This window comes from Eupeodes corollae, chromosome 2, assembly GCF_945859685.1.
Source record: "Eupeodes corollae chromosome 2, idEupCoro1.1, whole genome shotgun sequence".
NCBI classification, from domain to species: Eukaryota; Metazoa; Arthropoda; class Insecta; order Diptera; family Syrphidae; genus Eupeodes; species Eupeodes corollae.
This window is the reverse complement of record NC_079148.1, coordinates 158,486,687-158,507,235: the sequence shown is the minus strand read 5'-3', so window position 1 is coordinate 158,507,235 and position 20,549 is coordinate 158,486,687. Positions and strand designations below refer to the sequence as shown.

Genomic DNA, 20,549 nt, shown 5'->3' with positions numbered 1-20,549 from the left:
GTAAATGTATTAAGAACTTATACTTATGGTTTTGGAAAATAAAAAGTCTTACCTGCAATTATATTTATCTCAAATTGCGGAGTTTTCCAATAGTTACACTGATTTTTACAATAACAATCGCAATTAAACATGTAAGCATAACTTGTTTTTAATGTTTGTTTATTTATTGCTTCATCAGATTTTCGTATTTAGTAAATTAACGTTTGTTTTTAAATATTGGAACATTTTATGTTTTGTTATATATGAACGCATGTTATTTTATTTTATAAATATTTTGTATACTTATTTCTATTTTAAACAATTGACTCTTAACAAAACACGGCTAATTTTATTTATTTATATGGATTAAGAAAGTGTTTAAGTTTATGAAGTTACATTATTAATTACATGAAAGCTCTAACTAAATTTAACTTCTTTAAAATAATCCTTAAGCTAGATTAGAGTTCATTTTAAAAACTTCACAAGTGTTTCAAAGCATAGGTATACATATATCGTAATTTTATTTTGTTTGTTTTCAAAGTGATATCAGTTTTTAGTATGGGTGTATCAAATATCTAATCAATAACATTTTTCATCGACGTATAACAGCTAATTAATTTTATTGAGTAGTTTTTCAAAACCAAATTTGAGGAATTCTTTGTATAAGTGGTATTGGGTTTTTAGCTTCAAAAATGTTAACATCTCTCCTCGTTTGACCTGTTTACAAAGACCTGTTTTCATTTGTACATAAGTACTTAATATTTGTTAATCAAAGTCTAATGATAGAAAATTTAAATAAATTATTTCTAAATTGAGGATATTAATTAAATTTAAAAAGTGTTGCCTCTTTCATATGTTTAATATTAACCCATTTTGTTTTCAGCTTCTACATCTGAGATTTTTCTATGGGACTTGACTGGAAATTATGGAAATTTGTACAAATTCGAAAGAAACGACTTTTCCAAAATATTATACGAAAAGGTAATATTTTACTCGATATTTGCACTTTATATAATCTTTTGGATTTTTTTATTAGTAATAAAGAAACTGTTAAACAATCGTCAAGTTGTAGAGTTCAATTAATTATTAATTTGAACCAAGTTTTATTTCATTGATTTTAAAACTTAAAGTTGTTTTTCGAATTTCAATAAGAAAACTACCATACATAACTTTGTTATTTTATTATTATATTTTCTTAACAATAATTGAATGTAGGTTTTCTTTTAATAGTGAAAATAGGGTCTATTTAGAATTCGTATTATTTTTATATATATACTTCTCCACACATGTATTAACTCTTTTTTAGGAGTTTTTAAGTTAGGAGAAAATACTATTGGACAGCTAAACTTAAAGTTTGAAACACTTATAGGATCTTTTAAGATCTTAAAAGATTCTATGCTATAATGTGTACATAGTAGTTATGGTGATCTTCCGGATCGTTACCAATATCCTAAAAAATTTCGTTTTTGTTTATTTTCTCTTGTTTACATTAAACGAGTATATGTATTTATTATGCATAAAATCATAATTAACAATACAATAATAAGTAAATGTTGTGTTTTTTTGCAATAATATATGTAGTTTAAATTTGTATCAATATTAATTTTGTAGTTTCATTTAGTTATCTTCATTGACCACCCACTCCATATAATTATTATTGTCATTGGAACAGTATGTTATTGTTTCGTCAAGGTAAAATTGCAACATCTATTTGCCTAGTTTTACTTTGGAAGTTAGTTAAATCAAATTGTAATTAATTTGATAATAAAGGCGCATTTAGAAAAAGAAAACAATACATGTTTTTAAATCCACTTGAAAGGATAAACATTGTCTCCAGTGTCAGAAGTGAGTCGTCCTTAGATCATTACCTGTAGATAAAAGAATAAATGTTTTTAGAATTCATTTTTCTATTTGGTTTGAAAATGTATCTACATATGTATGCATATATACATACATATGTTGAATGTATATTTTAATTTTTGATTACAAATCGACCATAAAATGTAAACTATTTGTCAGAATTAAAATTTTTTTTATGTTTGAAAGATTATTTAATAAAACAAGTTTTTTCATGTTTCGTTTTGGAAAAGAAGTGTTCTATCTAAGCTGCTGAACAGGTTTCTTTCAATTGTTAAATCAAACGTCCGAAATATTTCAATAATAAGGAAATCCCTATTGAATAGATGATGCCGATACAAAGACAAGGTGTACGTACTGTAAAGTTTGGCTGGAATAATTTTGTTAAAGTTTGTTTTGTCGTATATGAACAAAACATATCTTTAATATACTTAATGTGAACCTGAAAATGAGATCTCATGATTTTTGTTGCACACATTTTTTCGTCGCAAGCAAAGAAATAATTTGATCTTCTTTAATTGCGTATTGAAATCGAAGGTCTTGGAATATCTTGAATTGGAAAATTTAAGTCAAGGTTTATTTTCAGTGGTTAAAAATAATGTTAAACAAAAAGCAAAGATTAAAATCCCTCGACCTTGTGAACAGCACCACAAAACGTAATTAGATTTTGTATGAATACCTAGGGAAACTTTTTTTAAATCTTTAATTTAAATTAAAAATGTATGTTTAGATATTTAGTCAATTTAGTGCAAAAATTCTTCGTTTCAAAAAATCTCTTCTCTGAACCATTCCACAAGTGTAATATTTCCTTATTTCTTCGTAAGATTTATTTCATAAATTCGAACATTGGTACGTCAGAAAATCGTATGAAATTTGCAGGTAAGTGGAAGCGAAGTTTTAAGAAATTTCCAAAACGTATTAATAAGACAAATCTATTTCGTGGCATGGTTTATTTGACAACAAAAAAAAGCAAATATGTGATTGTTCATGAAAAATATAATACAAAATAAATGTAATATAATCAGTAAAACTAAAGGTAATATGTCAAATTTGTAAATGATTTTTATTTAGCATACACATTTTTTTTGACAAAAAAAAATAAAACTTAAAACATTAAATCATATAAAAATTATTATTAAGTTAACATTTTTACGGTAGAGAGTTGTTTGTTTTCGATAAAATTGCTATATCGACAACTTTAGCTAATACAATAAATTAACTTCTACTATATAAAGACAAAAATAAATTTAAACTTAACTGATAATTTATTTTAATATGAAAGCGCAGACGGTGATCGGGACCCAACTGTAAAGTCTTTATACAGCGAAAACACGGATATCTGCAATGCAAAATAAATTAAACAAAAATTAAACAACATGATGATGACAAAATTCCAAACAAATAAAACAAAATTTTGTGTTGCATTTCTCTTTAAAAATATTTTGTATAAAAGTTATGATACGTAATAAATCAAAACATCTGATTGACTGGAATATGAAGTGAAATTATACAAAAAGCAAAAAAGTAAACACATGTTAAAAAATAACAAAACATTTGTTTGCAATGAAATTTGTTTACGGCTAAGAAAATATATATAGCAATACTTTGTCATTAATATCTTTTGTGTTACGTTCAAATATAAATTTGGTTAATGATGTTATTCATTACTTTACTCAATAAAAGTATTTTTTCTTTTGATGTGCGTTCAAATATTGTTTTTAAAGTTTTCAACAATATAAAACTTAAAAAGAACAAAAACATATTTAACAATTAATTACTTCTAATTGAAATATAATTTTTGGATGCAAAAAATGCTTTCTTAAGTTTCGTTCCGTGTCTTGATACAACTTTAATATAATATTTATTTATATTTATATCAAAACAAGTCAATAAATAAATTAGACTTAAGAAGTTTAAACTAAAAAACAAACTATCGTGAACAGCAAGGACACTTTTTTTTTTAGTTGTTAGTGTTCATGAAAGTTGGTATATTACAATATCTGTTCATTGCAATATACCAACTTTGTTTAAATAACTCGGCTTTTCAGAAGCTATTTATGAAAGTAGTATTACCTTATCTTTCAATTGTTGACAAAGCTGTAAACCAACAGTAAATAAAACCAACACTTCATTTAACCAAGGAACAGAAAACTCAGCTTGACAAGAGTCAAATTTCATAGTTCCCTGAATGTTTGTCAATTGATACACGGCGATTATAAGTTTGTGACTTTGAAGATAGAAGCTTATAGCCAGATCCTCAGGCAGATTCGGTGCAAGTGATTTCTGTGGAAAAACATAATTTGGATTTCATTGAGTATATTAGAATAAAAGTTTTCATAAAATTGAAAGTAGATACTAAAAAATATTTAAAAAAAATTCTAGAAGAACTAAGAAGAACTTTATAGAATAATTATTATGATCATGCATAATAGCGCAGGTCAGCTTTGTTTATTTTGGAAGATGCTATTGTTCTAATGAACTACAATAATAAATTGAGAAAAGAGTAACATTAAATTGAAAATCGCTCTTCATTAAAGTTAAATAGTAGACTTTTAAATGATAGGAATTTGTAAAGTATTATGTAATGTTTGCAGTAACAGAAATCAATCATGCAATTCATATGTACTGTGGTAAAATTCAAATCAAGATCAAAAGCCTTGTGATAACAATATTCGGAATTCCAATAAACTATACTATTATCTTCATATTGTTCGTTTACCATGTTCCTTCCCTTCATAAGTTCATCGATTGGCTTTTTCTTTGGTATAACCAGACTAGTACGACCTCGTTGCAAGGCACCAAGTATATCTCCAACAATGTGAAGAACTTCGTCAGATGTTCTACAAAGTTTTCTTGCAGTTAAAAACATTGAACATAGCAAATAAATAGTTCCTTACTTAAAATGATAAGATTCGTCAACATTGTCAATATGATTTATTGCTTGCTGTAAATGGTTAGCAGCATCTTGAACTTGTTGTAACTTCCAAGGAGAATCTTGTGTAATTGAAGTTCTCTGCACCTGATTAGGAGCTTTCTGGAGTTTAAAGTTGATATCCTGTAATAAATAAAATAAGTTTAAAATTATTTTTATCATCATGCACTTCTTCGCACCGCTTGGGTAATGCTGTCTCCCGTAAGAGTTACTGAACACTTTAATTGATCGTGTGGAGCCATTAAAACAAATTTCTCCGTCTTCTTTCCTTCGTTTTCATAGAGAGGCACTGGGAAGCGATGTGCACATTCCTGAGATAAGACAAATAAGACTAGCATAATAACTTAAAAATGTATTACTCACGATAAGGATCATCCGCAGTTGTTTGAGTATTGGGTGCACCTCATCACGAAGAACCCATTCGAACTCAACTTGCTGGAAATTATATAAGTCTTGTTAATATTAAATAAAATTATTATTTTGGTTTATTGCTTAGTACTATCAGCTGACACTTATCAATCAATAACAAAAGAGATGTGTAGCGCTACAAACTAAGATTTCTCATTCATGTTTTAACTTCCATTGCTTGGATTATTATTTTCTTTTTTTAAATTATACAAACATTAAGTTAAATTCAAATAAATATAAATTCTTACTAAATTTTTCGCTTCGTCTTTTTCTGTGTCAGCCATTTTTGACATGTAGAAATTAATAAACTACGATAATAAGATAGAACCATATACCATAGCAGGCAAACATCAAACCTAACCTGAGACAAAAAATAATAAAGATAGAGAACTTCGGTTGTCATTACCCCACAAAACATCCAACAGCTGACCGTGGTGAAGTCAATAAGTTATAAGGTATCTACGTGAAATCAGTAATCACATCATTCGTGGAAAAATGTTCGGTTATAGAAACTTAAACGTATTAATTATTTTGAGTATTTTATGTAACAGTGTTGTATGTAAAACAAACAAACTTCATTCTTTAAATTAAATTCATAAAAAATCAAAAATTTATATATACACACCTACACAATATGTACATAAAAACACCAAAATGCCTACCTTAACTGTTCTGAGAAGTTAAATTAATTGTATTGTATGTACAGAGCGTCCCACAGAAGCAACGATGAGTTCCTGAAGTATTTTAAGTCGAAAAACTTGTAAGGTAATTTTTTCATTTCAGCTCTTTTTTTAATTGACTTTACTTTGCCAAATTTCAACCGATTCTCGGGTATTATATTTTTTGCCTAAACTAAAATAAGTATTAGTTTGTATTGTTGCTACAACTTTTTTAACGCGGATAACGGTTTTTCCGTAACCTACTATAAAACCAAATTTGTGGACTTTTAAGGTTCCTGGAATTTTATTTTTAAATATATCATAAAAACCCATTTTTTTGCTAAAAATAAAAAAACATTTCTTAGGATTTATGTAAAGTTAGTTCGTAGACCGAAAAGCATTTTTAATAAGATATAGATAAGATAAGTTTTAACTTAGATTGTTGTAAGTTATTGATTGCTAATTTTACAATTTTCTCTTTCTTAACTGTAGCTTCGAAATAAATGAATAAAAAATAATAATAAAAATAAACGCATACCTACAATTTTATTAAATCTCTGACAGAGTATTTATTTATTATCTTTGTCAAATAAAATTCCTGGCCTTTTCGTTTTGAAAGAAACTGTTAATTTCCACTTCACCGCTGCCGCAATAGTCAATACTATTTATTTATAAAAAAAAACATCAAATCGTATTGAAAGATGTTTTTTTTTGTTAAAAACTGGTAGTTGGGAAAAATGTACTCAGAAATAGAAAACTCAAATATTTTTTGTAGAACATAAATGTATGTTGAAAATGGTACGTTGAGCAATATTAAACTGCGTTTTGAGGGAAAGATGATTTATCCAAACAATAGGTTTTTAAATGGTACCAATGACGTTACAATATTTAACCATTTAAATAAGATTTATTGTTCTGACACGTTAGTGTGATCATGAAAAACCATTATTGTAGTTCAATACATTATCTCTATAATTTAATTGACAAATTTATACGCAATAGTATTCGCAGTGTCTGCAATTATAATTTCATTTTCAAAGGTCTAATTCTTTTACTTGACATATATTTTAGGACACTATCTTCACAATACAAAAATTAAATAGCATAGATATGTACTGGTTCGGTTTGTTTAAGCGTCTGCTCCCGACTGCAAACATTTTGAAGTCATTTCAACGTCTGTCTACTGGTATTCGTTTTCTGTGCTTTGACACCTTTTTGTTAACATATATTTTTACAACTGTAGTCCCTTCGATAGAATTCAAAATTATACACTTTACTTTGTATATGTATAATCTGTATAAGGAATAAAAACAAGCTATAAGTAACCTTATAAATTCGAAAATTTGATGGCTAATTATTGATTATTGTATGCTTACCTGAAGTTCAAATTCTTTGTTTTAACATATTATTTAGAAATTGTATTGTTATAGTTTGAAAAGGGTTAATCAATAGTTTTTGTAAAACCATTTTTACGGAATGTTCCACTAATGTGAAATTATAAAATACATATGTATACCTACATGTGTACATACACGTGGTTATAGTTTTGATTCTTTATTGGTAATACACAATGTATGGGACTAGGTGCCATGGCAATTTTTTTTAAATATTGTTTATGGAATAGGTAGCAAATAGAATACATTTTTTTTCGACGAAAATAAAAAATCCACCAAAAATAAATATTTTGTGCTCGAAAAAGTGTGCTTCTCATTTTAACTGTTTGAGTTCGGCAAAAACCAATTCTATTTTATTCAAAACAATGGTTGAGGCAAAAGATCGTGGTTCTCGTCATTAGTACCAAATTAATTATTAAATTGGAAGTTGTTTAATCCTAAGTCGTAATACTTTTGTAGTTCAAAAATTTAAAAACAAAATATACCGAGTTGCATATTATATACATACATACTTATCTTTCAAAACAACATTCAAAATAATTTACTTTTTAATAGTTCCAAAATAAGGTTTATTCCCATTTCATAATTAATAAAAGGCTCCATTTTGAGAATGTAATTGCTGTTACTATTAAAATTAAGTAAACAAATATATTTTAAAAAAACTTAGAATTAATGTAAAATATTTTTGTTAACAGAAGAGATTCACTACAACAGTGAATAAGAGTTAGGATCGAAATAAGTACAGGTGGTGTTTCCATCTTCTTCAGTTTATTCCCCGGTCATCATTTCCATAAATTCTGTAAACAAAAAGAAACGATTTTAATTGCTAGCAATATTACTTTCACTACACCTTTTCATGTGCGCAGATAAAATATACCTAACGGCAGAGTATTTTCAATCAGAAATAGATTTTAAATGAATACATCGAAAAATTGTTGAACACAAATACATTCCAAAAATAAACGAAAAATGGTTTCAGTTTCATGGAAATAACAAAAACAAAAACAAATCAGCAATATGGCTTTTTTCTACTGAATGTTTTATTGTTTATTTTTAGAATGTTAATGATTTGGAATTATTTTAATCATAGTACTTTTCGAGATTATTTTCCGTGGGAGTGGTCGGTGGTATTAAAAATATAATTTAATATTTTATTAGTTGTTTTTACATACATATATTATTATGTTGTTAAAAATGTAGATTTTACCGCAATAAAAATATGAAATTATTTTTTTTAGATTAGCCATTTTCTATTAATGCATACTGTTTTAAATATCATATATTAGGACTTAAATCTTAAATAGAACTTGAAAATAAAAGTTGTTACTCACCATCGAAATCAACGGTTCCTGAACCATCTGAATCGATTTCCTCAATCATAATGTCCAACTCGGCTTCTGTCAGTTGGTCATCCAATTCTTTAAGAATTTCTTTGAGGCAGGAAGTTGGGATGAAACCATTGCCTTGTTTATCGTATAAACGGAAAGCTTCGCGCAATTCCTTTTGCATCGCTTCCGCATCTTCTTCAACAATAAATTTGGCGGCAAGCTGAACGAATTCTCCAAACTCCAGACGCCCAGATTCTGTTAAAAAATTCTTCTAAGTGAAACTCTAAAGCAAATGTATGTGTTCTAATTACTGTCTTCGTCAACTTCTTCAATAAGTTCTTCCAAAATTTTCTTATCGAAGGGCTGACCCATCAAGCGTAGAATGTCGGCTACCATTTCGGTTGGGATAGATCCGCTCTTTTGGTTGTCAAAACTGTTGAAAGCCTTTTGAAGAACTATAGGAACACATAAAACGTATATTTTTGTAAATCTTTTTCAATCTTTTGAGCAAATTTTTGGGGATAATAAATTATTAACAAAATAAAGTCCTTAAACTTTATATATGTATGCAAATTTGTATACATGAGTATTTTTAAAAGTCCCCCATATTTTATTTTATGTTAATTTTTATTGATTTTTAAAGCACTTTATTCATCATCTAACATGTACATACATATATGGATTTTTATATTATACGCCTAAATGGTTGCTGTAGTATAATTTGTAAGTGTTATTTTTACAAAGAACATATCTACATTATTTACTTACCGGCAATCTGCTCTGGAGTAAGATCTTCATCCTTAAATAAATAATAAAATAATTTACATTTTTATTTCCGAACTTTTTAATTCAAACACACAAATATTGCACTTACAACAAAAGGAGTACTCATTTTATTTTATTTATTTTATTTCGATTTATGTCAAAGAAAAATTATTCCGAACTGAAAATCACCAGATTCCTCAAAGATCAATCCTTAACTAAAAGCAAAACGTAATTTGTAGCTCCATCGAAATTTGCGTTTTCAACATCATTTTAAGCGTGACACCATTGTATGCGTGAACCAAAAATACATCCGTTAAATGTTTTGCTTTCGAAAATACTTAAGTTCCATGAAAATCTCATTGTTCGACGCGAAATGGAACTATGGAATGGTATTATAGTATGTGTGTTATGTATATAATTTTTTGAGATTTCACGCCTAACACTAAATTTATTTTTATTGAGTTTTTGAAATTGATGTTAGCTTTACCAAAAAATAGCTATGAATAAAGGGTGGGTGCATTTTTCGTCACTAAATGTATGTATTTTCTATACACACTGCTTGTGCGATATTGTTGGGGATTGTTTGTTTCGTATAAATAATAATAATATCTACATAATGTAAATTGCTTATAGTTTTCATTTTATTTGTAGATTATATGTACATATGTAGATTTTCAAAGTAAAAGATACACACTTGTGATATTAATTTAAAAAATAAGTATATTATAATCGATTTCTCTCGATAGACTCTTTCACAAATAATAATCTATCCACTTACTTTTGCATATAGATTTTTCTAAATTTATTCCATGTTACGTAGTTATTGCCACAGATTCCGTAATGGCCTAGCTAATAAGGCTTTGAAAAAATATAAGCTATACCTTGATATTGCGTTTACTAATAAAGTAAAATATTAATAAAATTATAATCCCAAAAGCCACTGCGTTTCAAACATTGATCTAAAGTTTATTCAGATTTAGGTTTTTATTTGTCAATTTGAAGGCAAAAAATACATTAAATATTTAACGGTTACGGGTCATAATCATCATAACCTAGAGAAACCAATTTAAATATATACTTTAACATTGGGGGTATTTGTTTTTTTATCAACTTTCTTTTTATGTTCCAGTCCATCATTAAAAAGAGTTTTTAAATACAGATATATTTTTTTTTATTTTTTACCACTTTTACACTACAGAGAGTAACATTTTCCTTTAAAAACAAACAAAAACTTAACGCTTATGTAATATAGATTAACCTTTAGTGAATCTACAATGTGTCGGTGTTCAATAAAACAAAACTAATAAATGAGCATTAACTTTTATTAAATACTTTTTCAAATCTAAAAGCAATAAATGCGGACTTAGTTTATTGTATATAATTTATTGTTTATGACTTATATGATAATTCAATTGGCAAGCTTTTTGAGATTTTTGTATACTTTCGCTAAAGCATAATCTTTATCGGACATTCTTAATAGTAATGGGTATGTTAATAATATAACATAAATTAAATTAGGTACAATCAAAATGGACGTCATACTGTCTTTTATAATTTAAACATCCTATTTTAAATTTGTAATTGAAAAATATACCAACCAATTTTGTTCCTTTTTAATCCGGTGTTTGATTTGTGGAATCTTCGCAACTAATTTTAGCTAAAGTTACTGATGAGTCATTAGCGTTAATATCTTCTTGTGAAGATGATGAATAAAATGAAAGAGTCTTGTTGGATTCCACATTGACTTTCTCAAGGTCGAGCTGCAATTGAAGTAGTAATGGATTTTCGCGAACAATGTTCTCAAGTTTATTGAGAACATTTAAAGCGTTATTTATCAATTCACACTGTCGACGAATCTCATGTATTGGTTTTTCATATGAAACAGATAGAAAGTTTCTTTGAATTTTTAAAGTTTCTCGGGGCTGTGTGTAGTTCGGAAAAATATGTTAGTCGTGTTTAATTTAAAAATAGAATCTAAATAACAGTAACAGTACCTCAATGCAAACGCTTTCCAGATAACCTTTAAGATCTGCTTCTTCAAAACGTCCATTTTGGTTCCAGTTTTTTAACATTCTCAAAATACCGTCCGTTGTTTCCTCTTGCTCCAAAGAATTGCATTGTGAATTATTTTGACTACATAATGTACTGAGCTGGCAAATGTCTTCATTGAGTCTCTATTCAAATAAAAAAGAAAATGTAAGTTTACAAGTAACCTTTATTTGCTTAATATGTTGATCGTGAACATTTAATATGAAGGCGATTGTGCGATATTATGGTAAAATAAAATAAAAAATTAAAATAAGTCTGCTTACAACAATATCATTTTAAAAAATATAAACATACAACTTTTAAATTAAAAACATGATATAACGAGTGTGCTCAGACTCAAAAAACAGATATAGTATATATTTTAACTTAGAAAAAAAATTAAAAGACAATGTAGACGTTTATTATTCGAAGATGTTTAAATTAATTTAACGGCTGTCATTTCCATTCATATATTAATTAAAATCGCATACCAAATTCAGAGCCATTCAAATCAATCCTCTGAGTCGAGTCCCTGGATTACTAATAAATGTTTTATATATAAATTACAAAGCTAAATAACTTTTGCTGAAATTTACATGTATTCCAAGTTAAGGTATATGTAAGTAGACTTAATTAACAAGATCTTGTTAAGATCTAAGGGTTTCGAAACAGAAGGCATGTTGGTTTTTAAAAATGGTCCATATGTCTGTATTTTAAACTTTATTCAAAATTTCTTAGAAATTAAATTAATTAGAAACAAAACTGGGTATTGTGTACCAAATATTTAAAAGCTTGAGTGTTAAGAAAACCTTTGGGCGTATAAGTAAATGATCTATTAATAACTTCTAACATCTACACATTCTTCCAACCAACTATGATACTAAATCAGTTGGTATGGGTCTGAATTAAAATAACATCTTTTTATGGTAGAAAATCTGGTTTTAATTTAGTTTGATAAACTAGACAATTGCATCCATATCCAATGTACCATCATATTATAAAAATGTTTGTACTTACTTGTTTACATATTCATTTTGTTTAGTTAAGTTGACCATAAATCCATTTATTCACTTATCTTGCGAAAGAATAAAGAAACATCGCCGTTCGTCTCTTTGTTTTCGTTTCCTGCCGCAGTTTTTTTTTTGCAAGAATTTAACTTGAGCTCGATCCGTTTCTAAAGCGTAATAAAAACTGTGACTCTCAAAGTTTACAAACTATCTTATAAATCTATAAAATTGTTCATAAAGCTTACAAATTTATAGACCAACAGCTAACAGTAGATTTTGAAAAATATGTGAAAACGGCTCTTCGTTAAAAACATTTTAAGTGTCAAAAATAACAAAACCGCTTTTTACTAACTATTATATTGAACAGAATTAAGTTGTTTGTTGCATCGTTTTGTTGGTTAATGTTATGGACCACACATTAATGATACGAAGTTTTAACAAAACAGTTTCTTAAGCCACCATTTTTTGAATTCTCAATTAGAAGAGAGAGTGTTATATCAAAAAATATTTGTATATATTAAGCCTTTTCCATACACATCTGCAGAAGGAATTGTAGTAGTAATTGATAAATTTGGCTAAATTTCTTTACTTTTGTATTTTATATGACTCTTACACAGTCTTAAAATTTGGAAAAAAACTTAATATAATATTGATACAAAACATGACGCTTCCCACTTTTTTGAAGATTTGTAACAAGGAAAGGTGAGGATAAAACTTTAAAATCGAAAACATTTCTGGCCATCAAAGTTGAAAATAAGTGTTCCGTTCCATTTTCTTTGATTACAAAAAATCAGGCCCTAATTGTTCGATCTAATGTCATTCCTGACAAACTTGCTTCTTGTTTCCATTTTTATATAATAAAACCTAATAAACATACATAGATAGTATTTCTTTTATGGTAGAACTCAATTAAATTCAATTTATTAAAGTATATATCATATTTGTATGGACATACTTGATCTTGCTCAAATGTTTTTTTTTATTAAATAATAATTTGAATATTTGGTTTAGTTATATGTTGCGAATTGATGGCAATATATATCCAATATATTATTTCTGATTTTTTTTTTGCAACTTGTGCACATCACATATGTTTCAATCTAAAGAGATTTCATTAAAGTTATTGCATTTTTACTGTTATCTGGAAGCTAAACCAAAATGACCCTTTACCTTAAATCAGCTCACACACAATCTTGAGCTTTAACGGATTAATGTTAGAAATACAAGATATTAAAAACGCATGTTTAAATTTATGTCTCTCAGCAATTACTATATTATATAACTTAACAAATAAAATAAAATTACAAAATCAAATATGTATGGCAAAATAATTATCGGCATAGAAAAATTATGTACCTACATATGTGTGAACGTGTTTTTTAAGTCAAAATTTAATGACATGAGAAAATTTAATGATGCGACTGAAAATCCTATAGATATTTTTTTACTTAACCATAGCTAGCATAATATCAAAACGAACACACCGAAAATTATAAGAAAGTGAATCACTTTTTATGAAACTTGATAAAAAAAATAATTTAACAAAAAAAAAGAAAAACAATACTGAAAAAATGTGATGCATGTTTTCTGAATCAAAGATTAAATTTTTGAAGTTTGGTTAAATAGATAAATAGTATCGCGGGTTAAAATCTTACATCTATTTCATTTCTATGTCTCTGAATATCAGCTTTAGAAGTAGTAAGATCTGCGGTTTTCATCATTAGCTCTTGTGTAGCATCCATCAGTTCGTCCTGCAACTTGTTATTCATATCCTGAAGATCTTTGAGTTTTTCCAACATATCTTCCTTGTTTTGTTGAAGTTTATTTCTGAAATTGAATGTTTAAATCATTATTTTATGTTAACTAAAAGCAACATTGTTTGTTTAAATTACTTATCAACAATTAGTTGCTGAATGCAAAGATCGTTATCCATTTGAATCAGTCTCAAAACTTTCAGTAATTTTGTAATAAGGTTATCAACCTCTATCACTTGATCAACAAGTGCTTGTGTCGAACAGTAGTCTACAATAGACGGCATTTCAGCAACAGATTCATGGAAACTTATTTCATCCACCAAGCTGTTCTCAACGTTTTTACTGGAAATAAAATATTTATTAAAATATTTATTGAAGCAAACAAAATTTTTTGTATGGCACTTAAATGCATATTTTTTCTCATTAGCCCCGAAAATAAAAACATTTTATATTGAAATTTATTTACCCCAACTGACAAACTACGTTCAAAGCTGTTGATGTTATTTGCAATTCAGCTTGTTGGCGATTTGTAATTGCCTGCGACAAGTTATGAAGTGAATCGTCCCCTGCATGAACTAAATCGGGAGGCAGTTCTATTTGAGAAATTGCAATTCCTGTTGAGGAAACCATATTATGCGAATGAGAGTCAGGCATTGTCACATCTTCTAACACGTTGTCCATCATGAGGCAGGGTTCCGTTTCAGAATCAAGCATTTCCGTAGAATCAGATTCGTCTTTATAAAAATAAGAACAAAACTATGTTTTTTTTAGCTTTAAGGATATTTAATTTCTTATTACCTCCGTTAGCCGCCTCTGACTGTTTACTACTAAACGACCGGAATTTTTTACCAGTTGGAACTGTAGCATTTCGAATGGCACTAATGACTGCTGCAATAAATGACTGATTTCTTTGCGGCGACAATGAGCCATCAGTTTGGTCGGTATGCCCCACATCGGCATTATTTTCATACTCAGGAGTTACGTTACAGCTGCTTATACTATTGGGGTAAGCTTCATTGTGATATGCAAAATCCTATAAAACAGAAAAGTTAATTTAAGTGAAGTTTGTATTCAAAATAGTAGAATGTGCACCTCTAAATCTTGCTCGGATATATTATATGATGATATAAGTTGTTCCACTAAGTTGTCCAACCTAGCATGTAGGCCTGAAAGCGCCATAGATGCCCCATTTACTGCTGTATTTTGATTGAGTTTAAGGTCTTTGATTTTTGACTCAAGAAGTGAATATTTTGATTGCATTAGTTTGTTTTCTTGCCTTTGCAGAAAAAAATAATAAGTAAATTATGTAACAAACTAATATTATGTATGTAGGTATAAAAGTCTTACCTTCGTTGCTCATTTAATCTAACTAAATGACGACACTCGTCACGTAAGACCTTGATCTCTTCTTCTTTTTCGGAGAGCATTTTTTTGCAATGCTTATATTCAAGCTCACTTTCGTTGAGTGCATCACACATTGCTGTTTTTTCATGCTGAAGGAAGTCTTGCAGCTCAACTGCTTCTCGCTCCATGCATATTTTTTCCTGCATCAGACATTCTTGTGAGACCAATACCCGCTCCATTTCTGCTTGTAAGGTGCGGCAAAGCTTTCTTAATTTTATAATTTCATGTTGTTTTTCCACTAGTTCGTGACCCGACATCTGTATTTGAGATTCTAACATCATAAGGCTGTCGCAACTGCCTTCTTCTGGCTGCGATTGGCGTGTAAATTCTAACATACCGATCACACGTTCAGTGTTTTGATTTAATTCTCTTTGAATTGAAATTTTTTCTTCTCTTTCCTTAATTATTTGTTGTTCCATAGTTTGAACTTTTATTGTTTTTTCGTCTAACTTATTTGATAACTCTGATTGTTTACTTATAAGCGATTGTATCTCCCCGCGAAGACGCTCTATTTCAATGTCTCTTATATCTGACTGCGTTTGTTTTTCTGCAAATTCAGCTGAATCTATTTGAACGCATCGGCATGTTTTGCCGTCGAATGCTCTTTGAATATCGTGTCCAATCATAACAGTTTGTATTCCCATCTCATGATAAATTCTTGTTTTTGAAGTCGTTTTTCTATTAGTAACTTTGTTTGGGGGAGTAAAAGTTTTAGGTGTAAAAAACGCTGGGCCCATATTGTTCCTTGTCGTTACTGTAATCGATGAAACCATTCCATTATCTCTGGAATTTGAGCTACTTCTTGAAGCTCGACCCCTTAAATCTTCAACTGATTTCTGTTTTCTTCTACGAGGTAAAGTATTTGATGAAATTCCACTAGAATTCAAGCACTTAGAGTCAAAAGACATTATTTGTCCGCGGATTTTAAGTGACCCCAACTCTGGTGTTACAGAGGTGCCACGTTTTGGACCTATACCAACGCTTGCACCTCTACCTCCAATTGAAGGCCAGCGTCCATCATCTGAGGGAGTCCCTGGTGTACGTGCTCTTGTCATTGAGGGAGTACGATAGGAACCGCGTTGTAAGCAAACTGTGGAATTTAAAGCACTTGGCAACGAGTCTGGCTTTGGTGTGCGTCTTACTGGAGTCGAACGGAATGGAGGTGTACCATTTTTGCTTGAGGAGTTTGAAAGTGGTTTTTCCGCTTTTTCGCGAGATCTTGCACGCTCACGTATTTGCAAAGAAAAATTCTCTGTTTTTGTATGTGATGTGTTACTCACACGGGATCTCATTTTATTCAGTTGTGTACTTTGTTGATTTCCATCGCTCATCTTCCAAACTGATTTATTGGAATTTGGGTCAAACACTCCAACTTTTTTCTTGACATTATTAGTTTTCCGAATCTTACATCCAACAGCTACTGAAGAGCTTTCGCTTCCATTTTCACTACAGCACTCATAATTGGCTTTCTGGTGAGGAACTGTACTAACTGTTTTATGTTCGCTGCATAAGTCAGATGTACAACTTATCATACTTGATCCACATGATAAATTATCGTTGACATTTGACTCAACATCTATCCCACCGCTACTGCTAGCGTAATCACCACTATTACTGCTTAGCGCGCGTTGCAAACGTAGACTTACAGTTGTAGCTATATCCAAACCACTATCACTTCCATCATAGTTAAGAATAGTTTTGGAACATGGATCAGCAGTCCCGTTTAGTTCTGTACTTATCATTTTGCCTTCTAAAACATTTTCACAAACATCTTCTTTTTGATCGGGGATGTCTATGATCGGAACAGAGTTTTTCAATTCCACTTCAGAACTGTCTCCATTTGTTATTTGCAGCATTATTATAGTATTTAATGATATAGCTATAGCAAAAAGATAAAATTTTTCAACTATCACAACTATTGCAGAATTCAAAATATTGTATAAGAAGTTTTTGCTAAGGGCATTATAAACAGTGAACAATATGTTCAACCTAATAGCGTAGGTATAAACAATGTACCTACAAATATTTTGGGTTAAGGTGCTATGCATTGCATCTCTTGCCAACCAATATCTAATTATAATAATACTTAACACTTGATAATTTGCCAGATCTCACCAACCTAATTAATTTTGTGTTTATTAATCTCATTTAAATTATATCATACATGGTATATTTTCTTGCCCTTTTGGCTTTTTTCTTACATCCTTAAAATAAGTACAAGAAAAGTGTTTCTTTTAAAATTTCGCATTTAGAACACACAATGTCTTTTTTGTATTCTATTTCTGGTACCTTTCTTGGTACATGCAAATTAAACTTTCAAATTTTGATAATTTTGTGTTTAAAAAATTAATACAAAAACGTTATGTTGGAAATTTTTTTATTATAAAAAAGAATAAATCTTACATAAAAAGCATTTCAATAAAAGTACTATCTATTATTAAAAAACCTTCATTACATTCTTTTATAATAGAATATGTTGTTTGGAATTGTTCTATTTTTAATCATTAATTAAGAAAAAAAAATCACTTTAAATCGGATTTCCAAAAAAATAGTATTGTAATTGAAAAAGAAAAAACATTACTAAAATAATTAATTACAGTAAATTTAAAGACAAGTAAATACAAATTAGACAGGTAGAAAAAGCAAAACATATAATTGCGATGTGATCATTATAGCTTAGAATTTACACGACAAAAAGCAATATGATATTTTAGTTCTTACAGTTTCTGGCTGCGCATTTTCATACTAGGTTCTAGGGTTGCAAATTTCTTTTGTGTACATATTTTTACACTAGAGTAATTCCTTGAAGTATTAGAACAGTTGCAAATGACCTCATTTGAAGCCGCTCATGGGGATCTACTACTTTACACTTGAGAAGATGAATTGTGAAATATGAGTTTGTTATTTATGAAAGTAGTGATATATGTAGATATTAAGAAGTGATCTTTTTGTACGGTTTAATAGTAAAAAAACTATTTCCATTTGCGTCTGCAATATTAAAATCAAATAGAGAAAAGTCCATGTAAGCCAAATGTAACCAAATGTAAATTGAAAACGAATGGAAGATGATGGATAGGGAAGTAGCTAAAGATGCGGTCACTTATTGAAGGAGTAATTTATGTGTGCAATCACCACCCACAGATGCTGGAAACAGTCAAATCATTCTTTGACAGTATGTCACCCAGAACAGAAGAGGTTCAACAAAATATTGAAACAAATTACAAAAATAACAACAAAAAAAACTGAAAAAATATTTAAATCTGTTGCTTTATTTCTAGGAAGTAGTTTATATTCTGCATACAAAATAATTTAAATGCATTACAATATTCGAAACCTGATTAAAATAGCTAGAAATTAAGATTTTGCATAAAATCTAAGTGCGTCTAATAATTTTACTCAAACCAATAAATAAAAAAAACTCCAAACATTTTTAGAATAAGTACTTTCTTTATAAAATAAAATTCAATAAACGAACTAACATTCCAAACAAATTTTGGATTCATATTTGATTACAAGTAAAATCATGGTTCCTATTGCCTAACAGTAGATTGGAAGTTATAGGAATGTATTAAATTAGTTGACAAAGTTTAGTTAACAAGTTCTGAAAGTAGCTACCTACAAATTTGGCACCTACATACTATGTTTATTTATCTCACACTTATATACAGTAGTGGACAGATTAAAAGGCCTAGTGGGTATATAAATTGAATTAAGTTTTTATCTTGATTTCCATTTTGATTACCTACTAATTCATCAAAAATTTTAAGTATTTTATTAAAGGAAAATAGGTGAAAATAAAAACTTAAATTAAGTATACCTATGTACCTATAATCTTTTGTTAGTGAATTCACAAAAAAGCTTGTAATTGTTATTGATATTTGAGACAGATACCTTAAAAATATCACATTCAAATTTAAAAGCAATTCTGCCTAAGCCCAAGTTAATTAATGAATTACACTTTTATTAGTACGGGTATAACATTGTCTTGAATATGAGACTAGTTGTATTACATCGTTCCATCACTGTATTATATCCAAGAATGTGGTGATAAACTGTTTCATGTAATCAGCTCTTAGACTTAATACCGAATTGCGAACATTCATTTATGCCTCGGTTTTATTACTACATATAAAAGGGCAGAGGTTATTGCATTGAAAACATGAACCTTTATTTTTTTTGGATATCAGGACCTATTTGCCTAATTTTCTGTATGTACCTATACTCATCAAGGGCATGCTGAAAATTACAGGAATTTGTAATACAAAAAACATTTGAACTTAGTGTTTTCTTTGCAACAAGACATAAAATTCATCTTTTTTATTTGGTTTATTATGAAAAGTATAGCATAAATATAAAAGTACCATTTTACTATCAATGATGAAAAAGAAGTTTTGCACTTTAAAGCCAATACAATAAAAATTAATAGTTTATAGTTACTTTTACAAAATAAACGCATCGAACGTAGACACTTTTCATTTCAATGAAAATCTTTTAGATTAAAATAAAAAAACATAACATTATTTTAGACACAATTAACTCTACACAGGCTTTGATTTCGAACCGACCGACCGACGACGCTGTAGCTGTTATACGAAATGAAGTACGAACGAACTCATCAGCTTCGATTTTTTAGTTTGTGCGAAAGCGAATGGCTCGAATTGTTTGATATATTTACACATAAGTGATTATTTAAAACTAACAATAGTTAATGGAGGGCAAATATATGTATTATCTAACATTCCAAACGAAATTGTTCGTTTTGTTCAAAAAACAAAAACTTTACAATTTTGCAAAAAAAATCAATTGCAATATCAAGCCCTGACGGTTTGATGTTTTTTTTTTTCATTTTAAAAATGAGTGATGGACGATTTGATAAAACAATTCGCATTCACAATAGCTATTCGATCTGTATAAGTGTCAAAACATAAAAGTGAACGTGTTCACGCGAAAAGAATATTTAAGGCTGTGTTGACACGACACCAGAAAATTACGCAAACTGTTTTTGTTTGTGTACAAGACATATTTTAAAACATT

The 20,549-nt window shown here is 28.8% G+C and overlaps 3 protein-coding genes across 6 annotated transcripts; all 3 read right to left on the bottom strand.

Moving 5' to 3' along the window:
- Positions 1-142: 142 nt before the first annotated feature.
- Positions 143-5,550, bottom strand: LOC129947264 (protein rogdi). 2 transcript variants are annotated; one of them, XM_056057767.1, is made up of 8 exons: positions 5,425-5,550; positions 5,132-5,203; positions 4,948-5,079; positions 4,734-4,891; positions 4,556-4,676; positions 3,910-4,119; positions 3,095-3,175; positions 143-1,847 (listed from the first exon to the last, which is right to left on the bottom strand). In XM_056057767.1, the coding sequence occupies exons 1-7, from the start codon at positions 5,467-5,469 to the stop codon at positions 3,107-3,109; spliced, it is 807 nt and encodes a 268-aa protein (XP_055913742.1). In that variant the 5' UTR covers positions 5,470-5,550; the 3' UTR covers positions 143-1,847; positions 3,095-3,106. The 2 variants fall into 2 exon arrangements, with proteins under 2 accessions (XP_055913742.1, XP_055913741.1); XM_056057766.1 differs by lacking the exon at positions 143-1,847 and having other exon boundaries at positions 2,881-3,175.
- Positions 5,551-7,769: 2,219 nt separating this feature from the next.
- LOC129944470 (troponin C) lies at positions 7,770-9,564 on the bottom strand. Its single transcript, XM_056053913.1, has 5 exons — positions 9,432-9,564; positions 9,326-9,356; positions 8,869-9,012; positions 8,561-8,812; positions 7,770-8,026 (listed from the first exon to the last, which is right to left on the bottom strand). The coding sequence occupies exons 1-5, from the start codon at positions 9,447-9,449 to the stop codon at positions 7,998-8,000; spliced, it is 474 nt and encodes a 157-aa protein (XP_055909888.1). The 5' UTR covers positions 9,450-9,564; the 3' UTR covers positions 7,770-7,997.
- A 1,062-nt stretch (positions 9,565-10,626) lies between these two features.
- Positions 10,627-20,375, bottom strand: LOC129944469 (myosin-2 heavy chain). Of its 3 annotated transcripts, none has more exons than XM_056053910.1 (9): positions 19,877-20,373; positions 15,459-17,394; positions 15,204-15,387; positions 14,910-15,144; positions 14,578-14,845; positions 14,250-14,453; positions 14,013-14,184; positions 11,317-11,496; positions 10,627-11,244 (listed from the first exon to the last, which is right to left on the bottom strand). In XM_056053910.1, exons 2-9 carry the CDS (start codon positions 17,369-17,371, stop codon positions 10,936-10,938), a joined length of 3,465 nt encoding a protein of 1,154 aa, XP_055909885.1. In that variant the 5' UTR covers positions 17,372-17,394; positions 19,877-20,373; the 3' UTR covers positions 10,627-10,935. The 3 variants fall into 3 exon arrangements, with proteins under 3 accessions (XP_055909885.1, XP_055909884.1, XP_055909886.1); XM_056053909.1 differs by having other exon boundaries at positions 19,953-20,373; XM_056053911.1 differs by lacking the exon at positions 10,627-11,244 and adding an exon at positions 12,368-12,524 and having other exon boundaries at positions 11,368-11,496; positions 19,953-20,375.
- Positions 20,376-20,549: the final 174 nt, after the last annotated feature.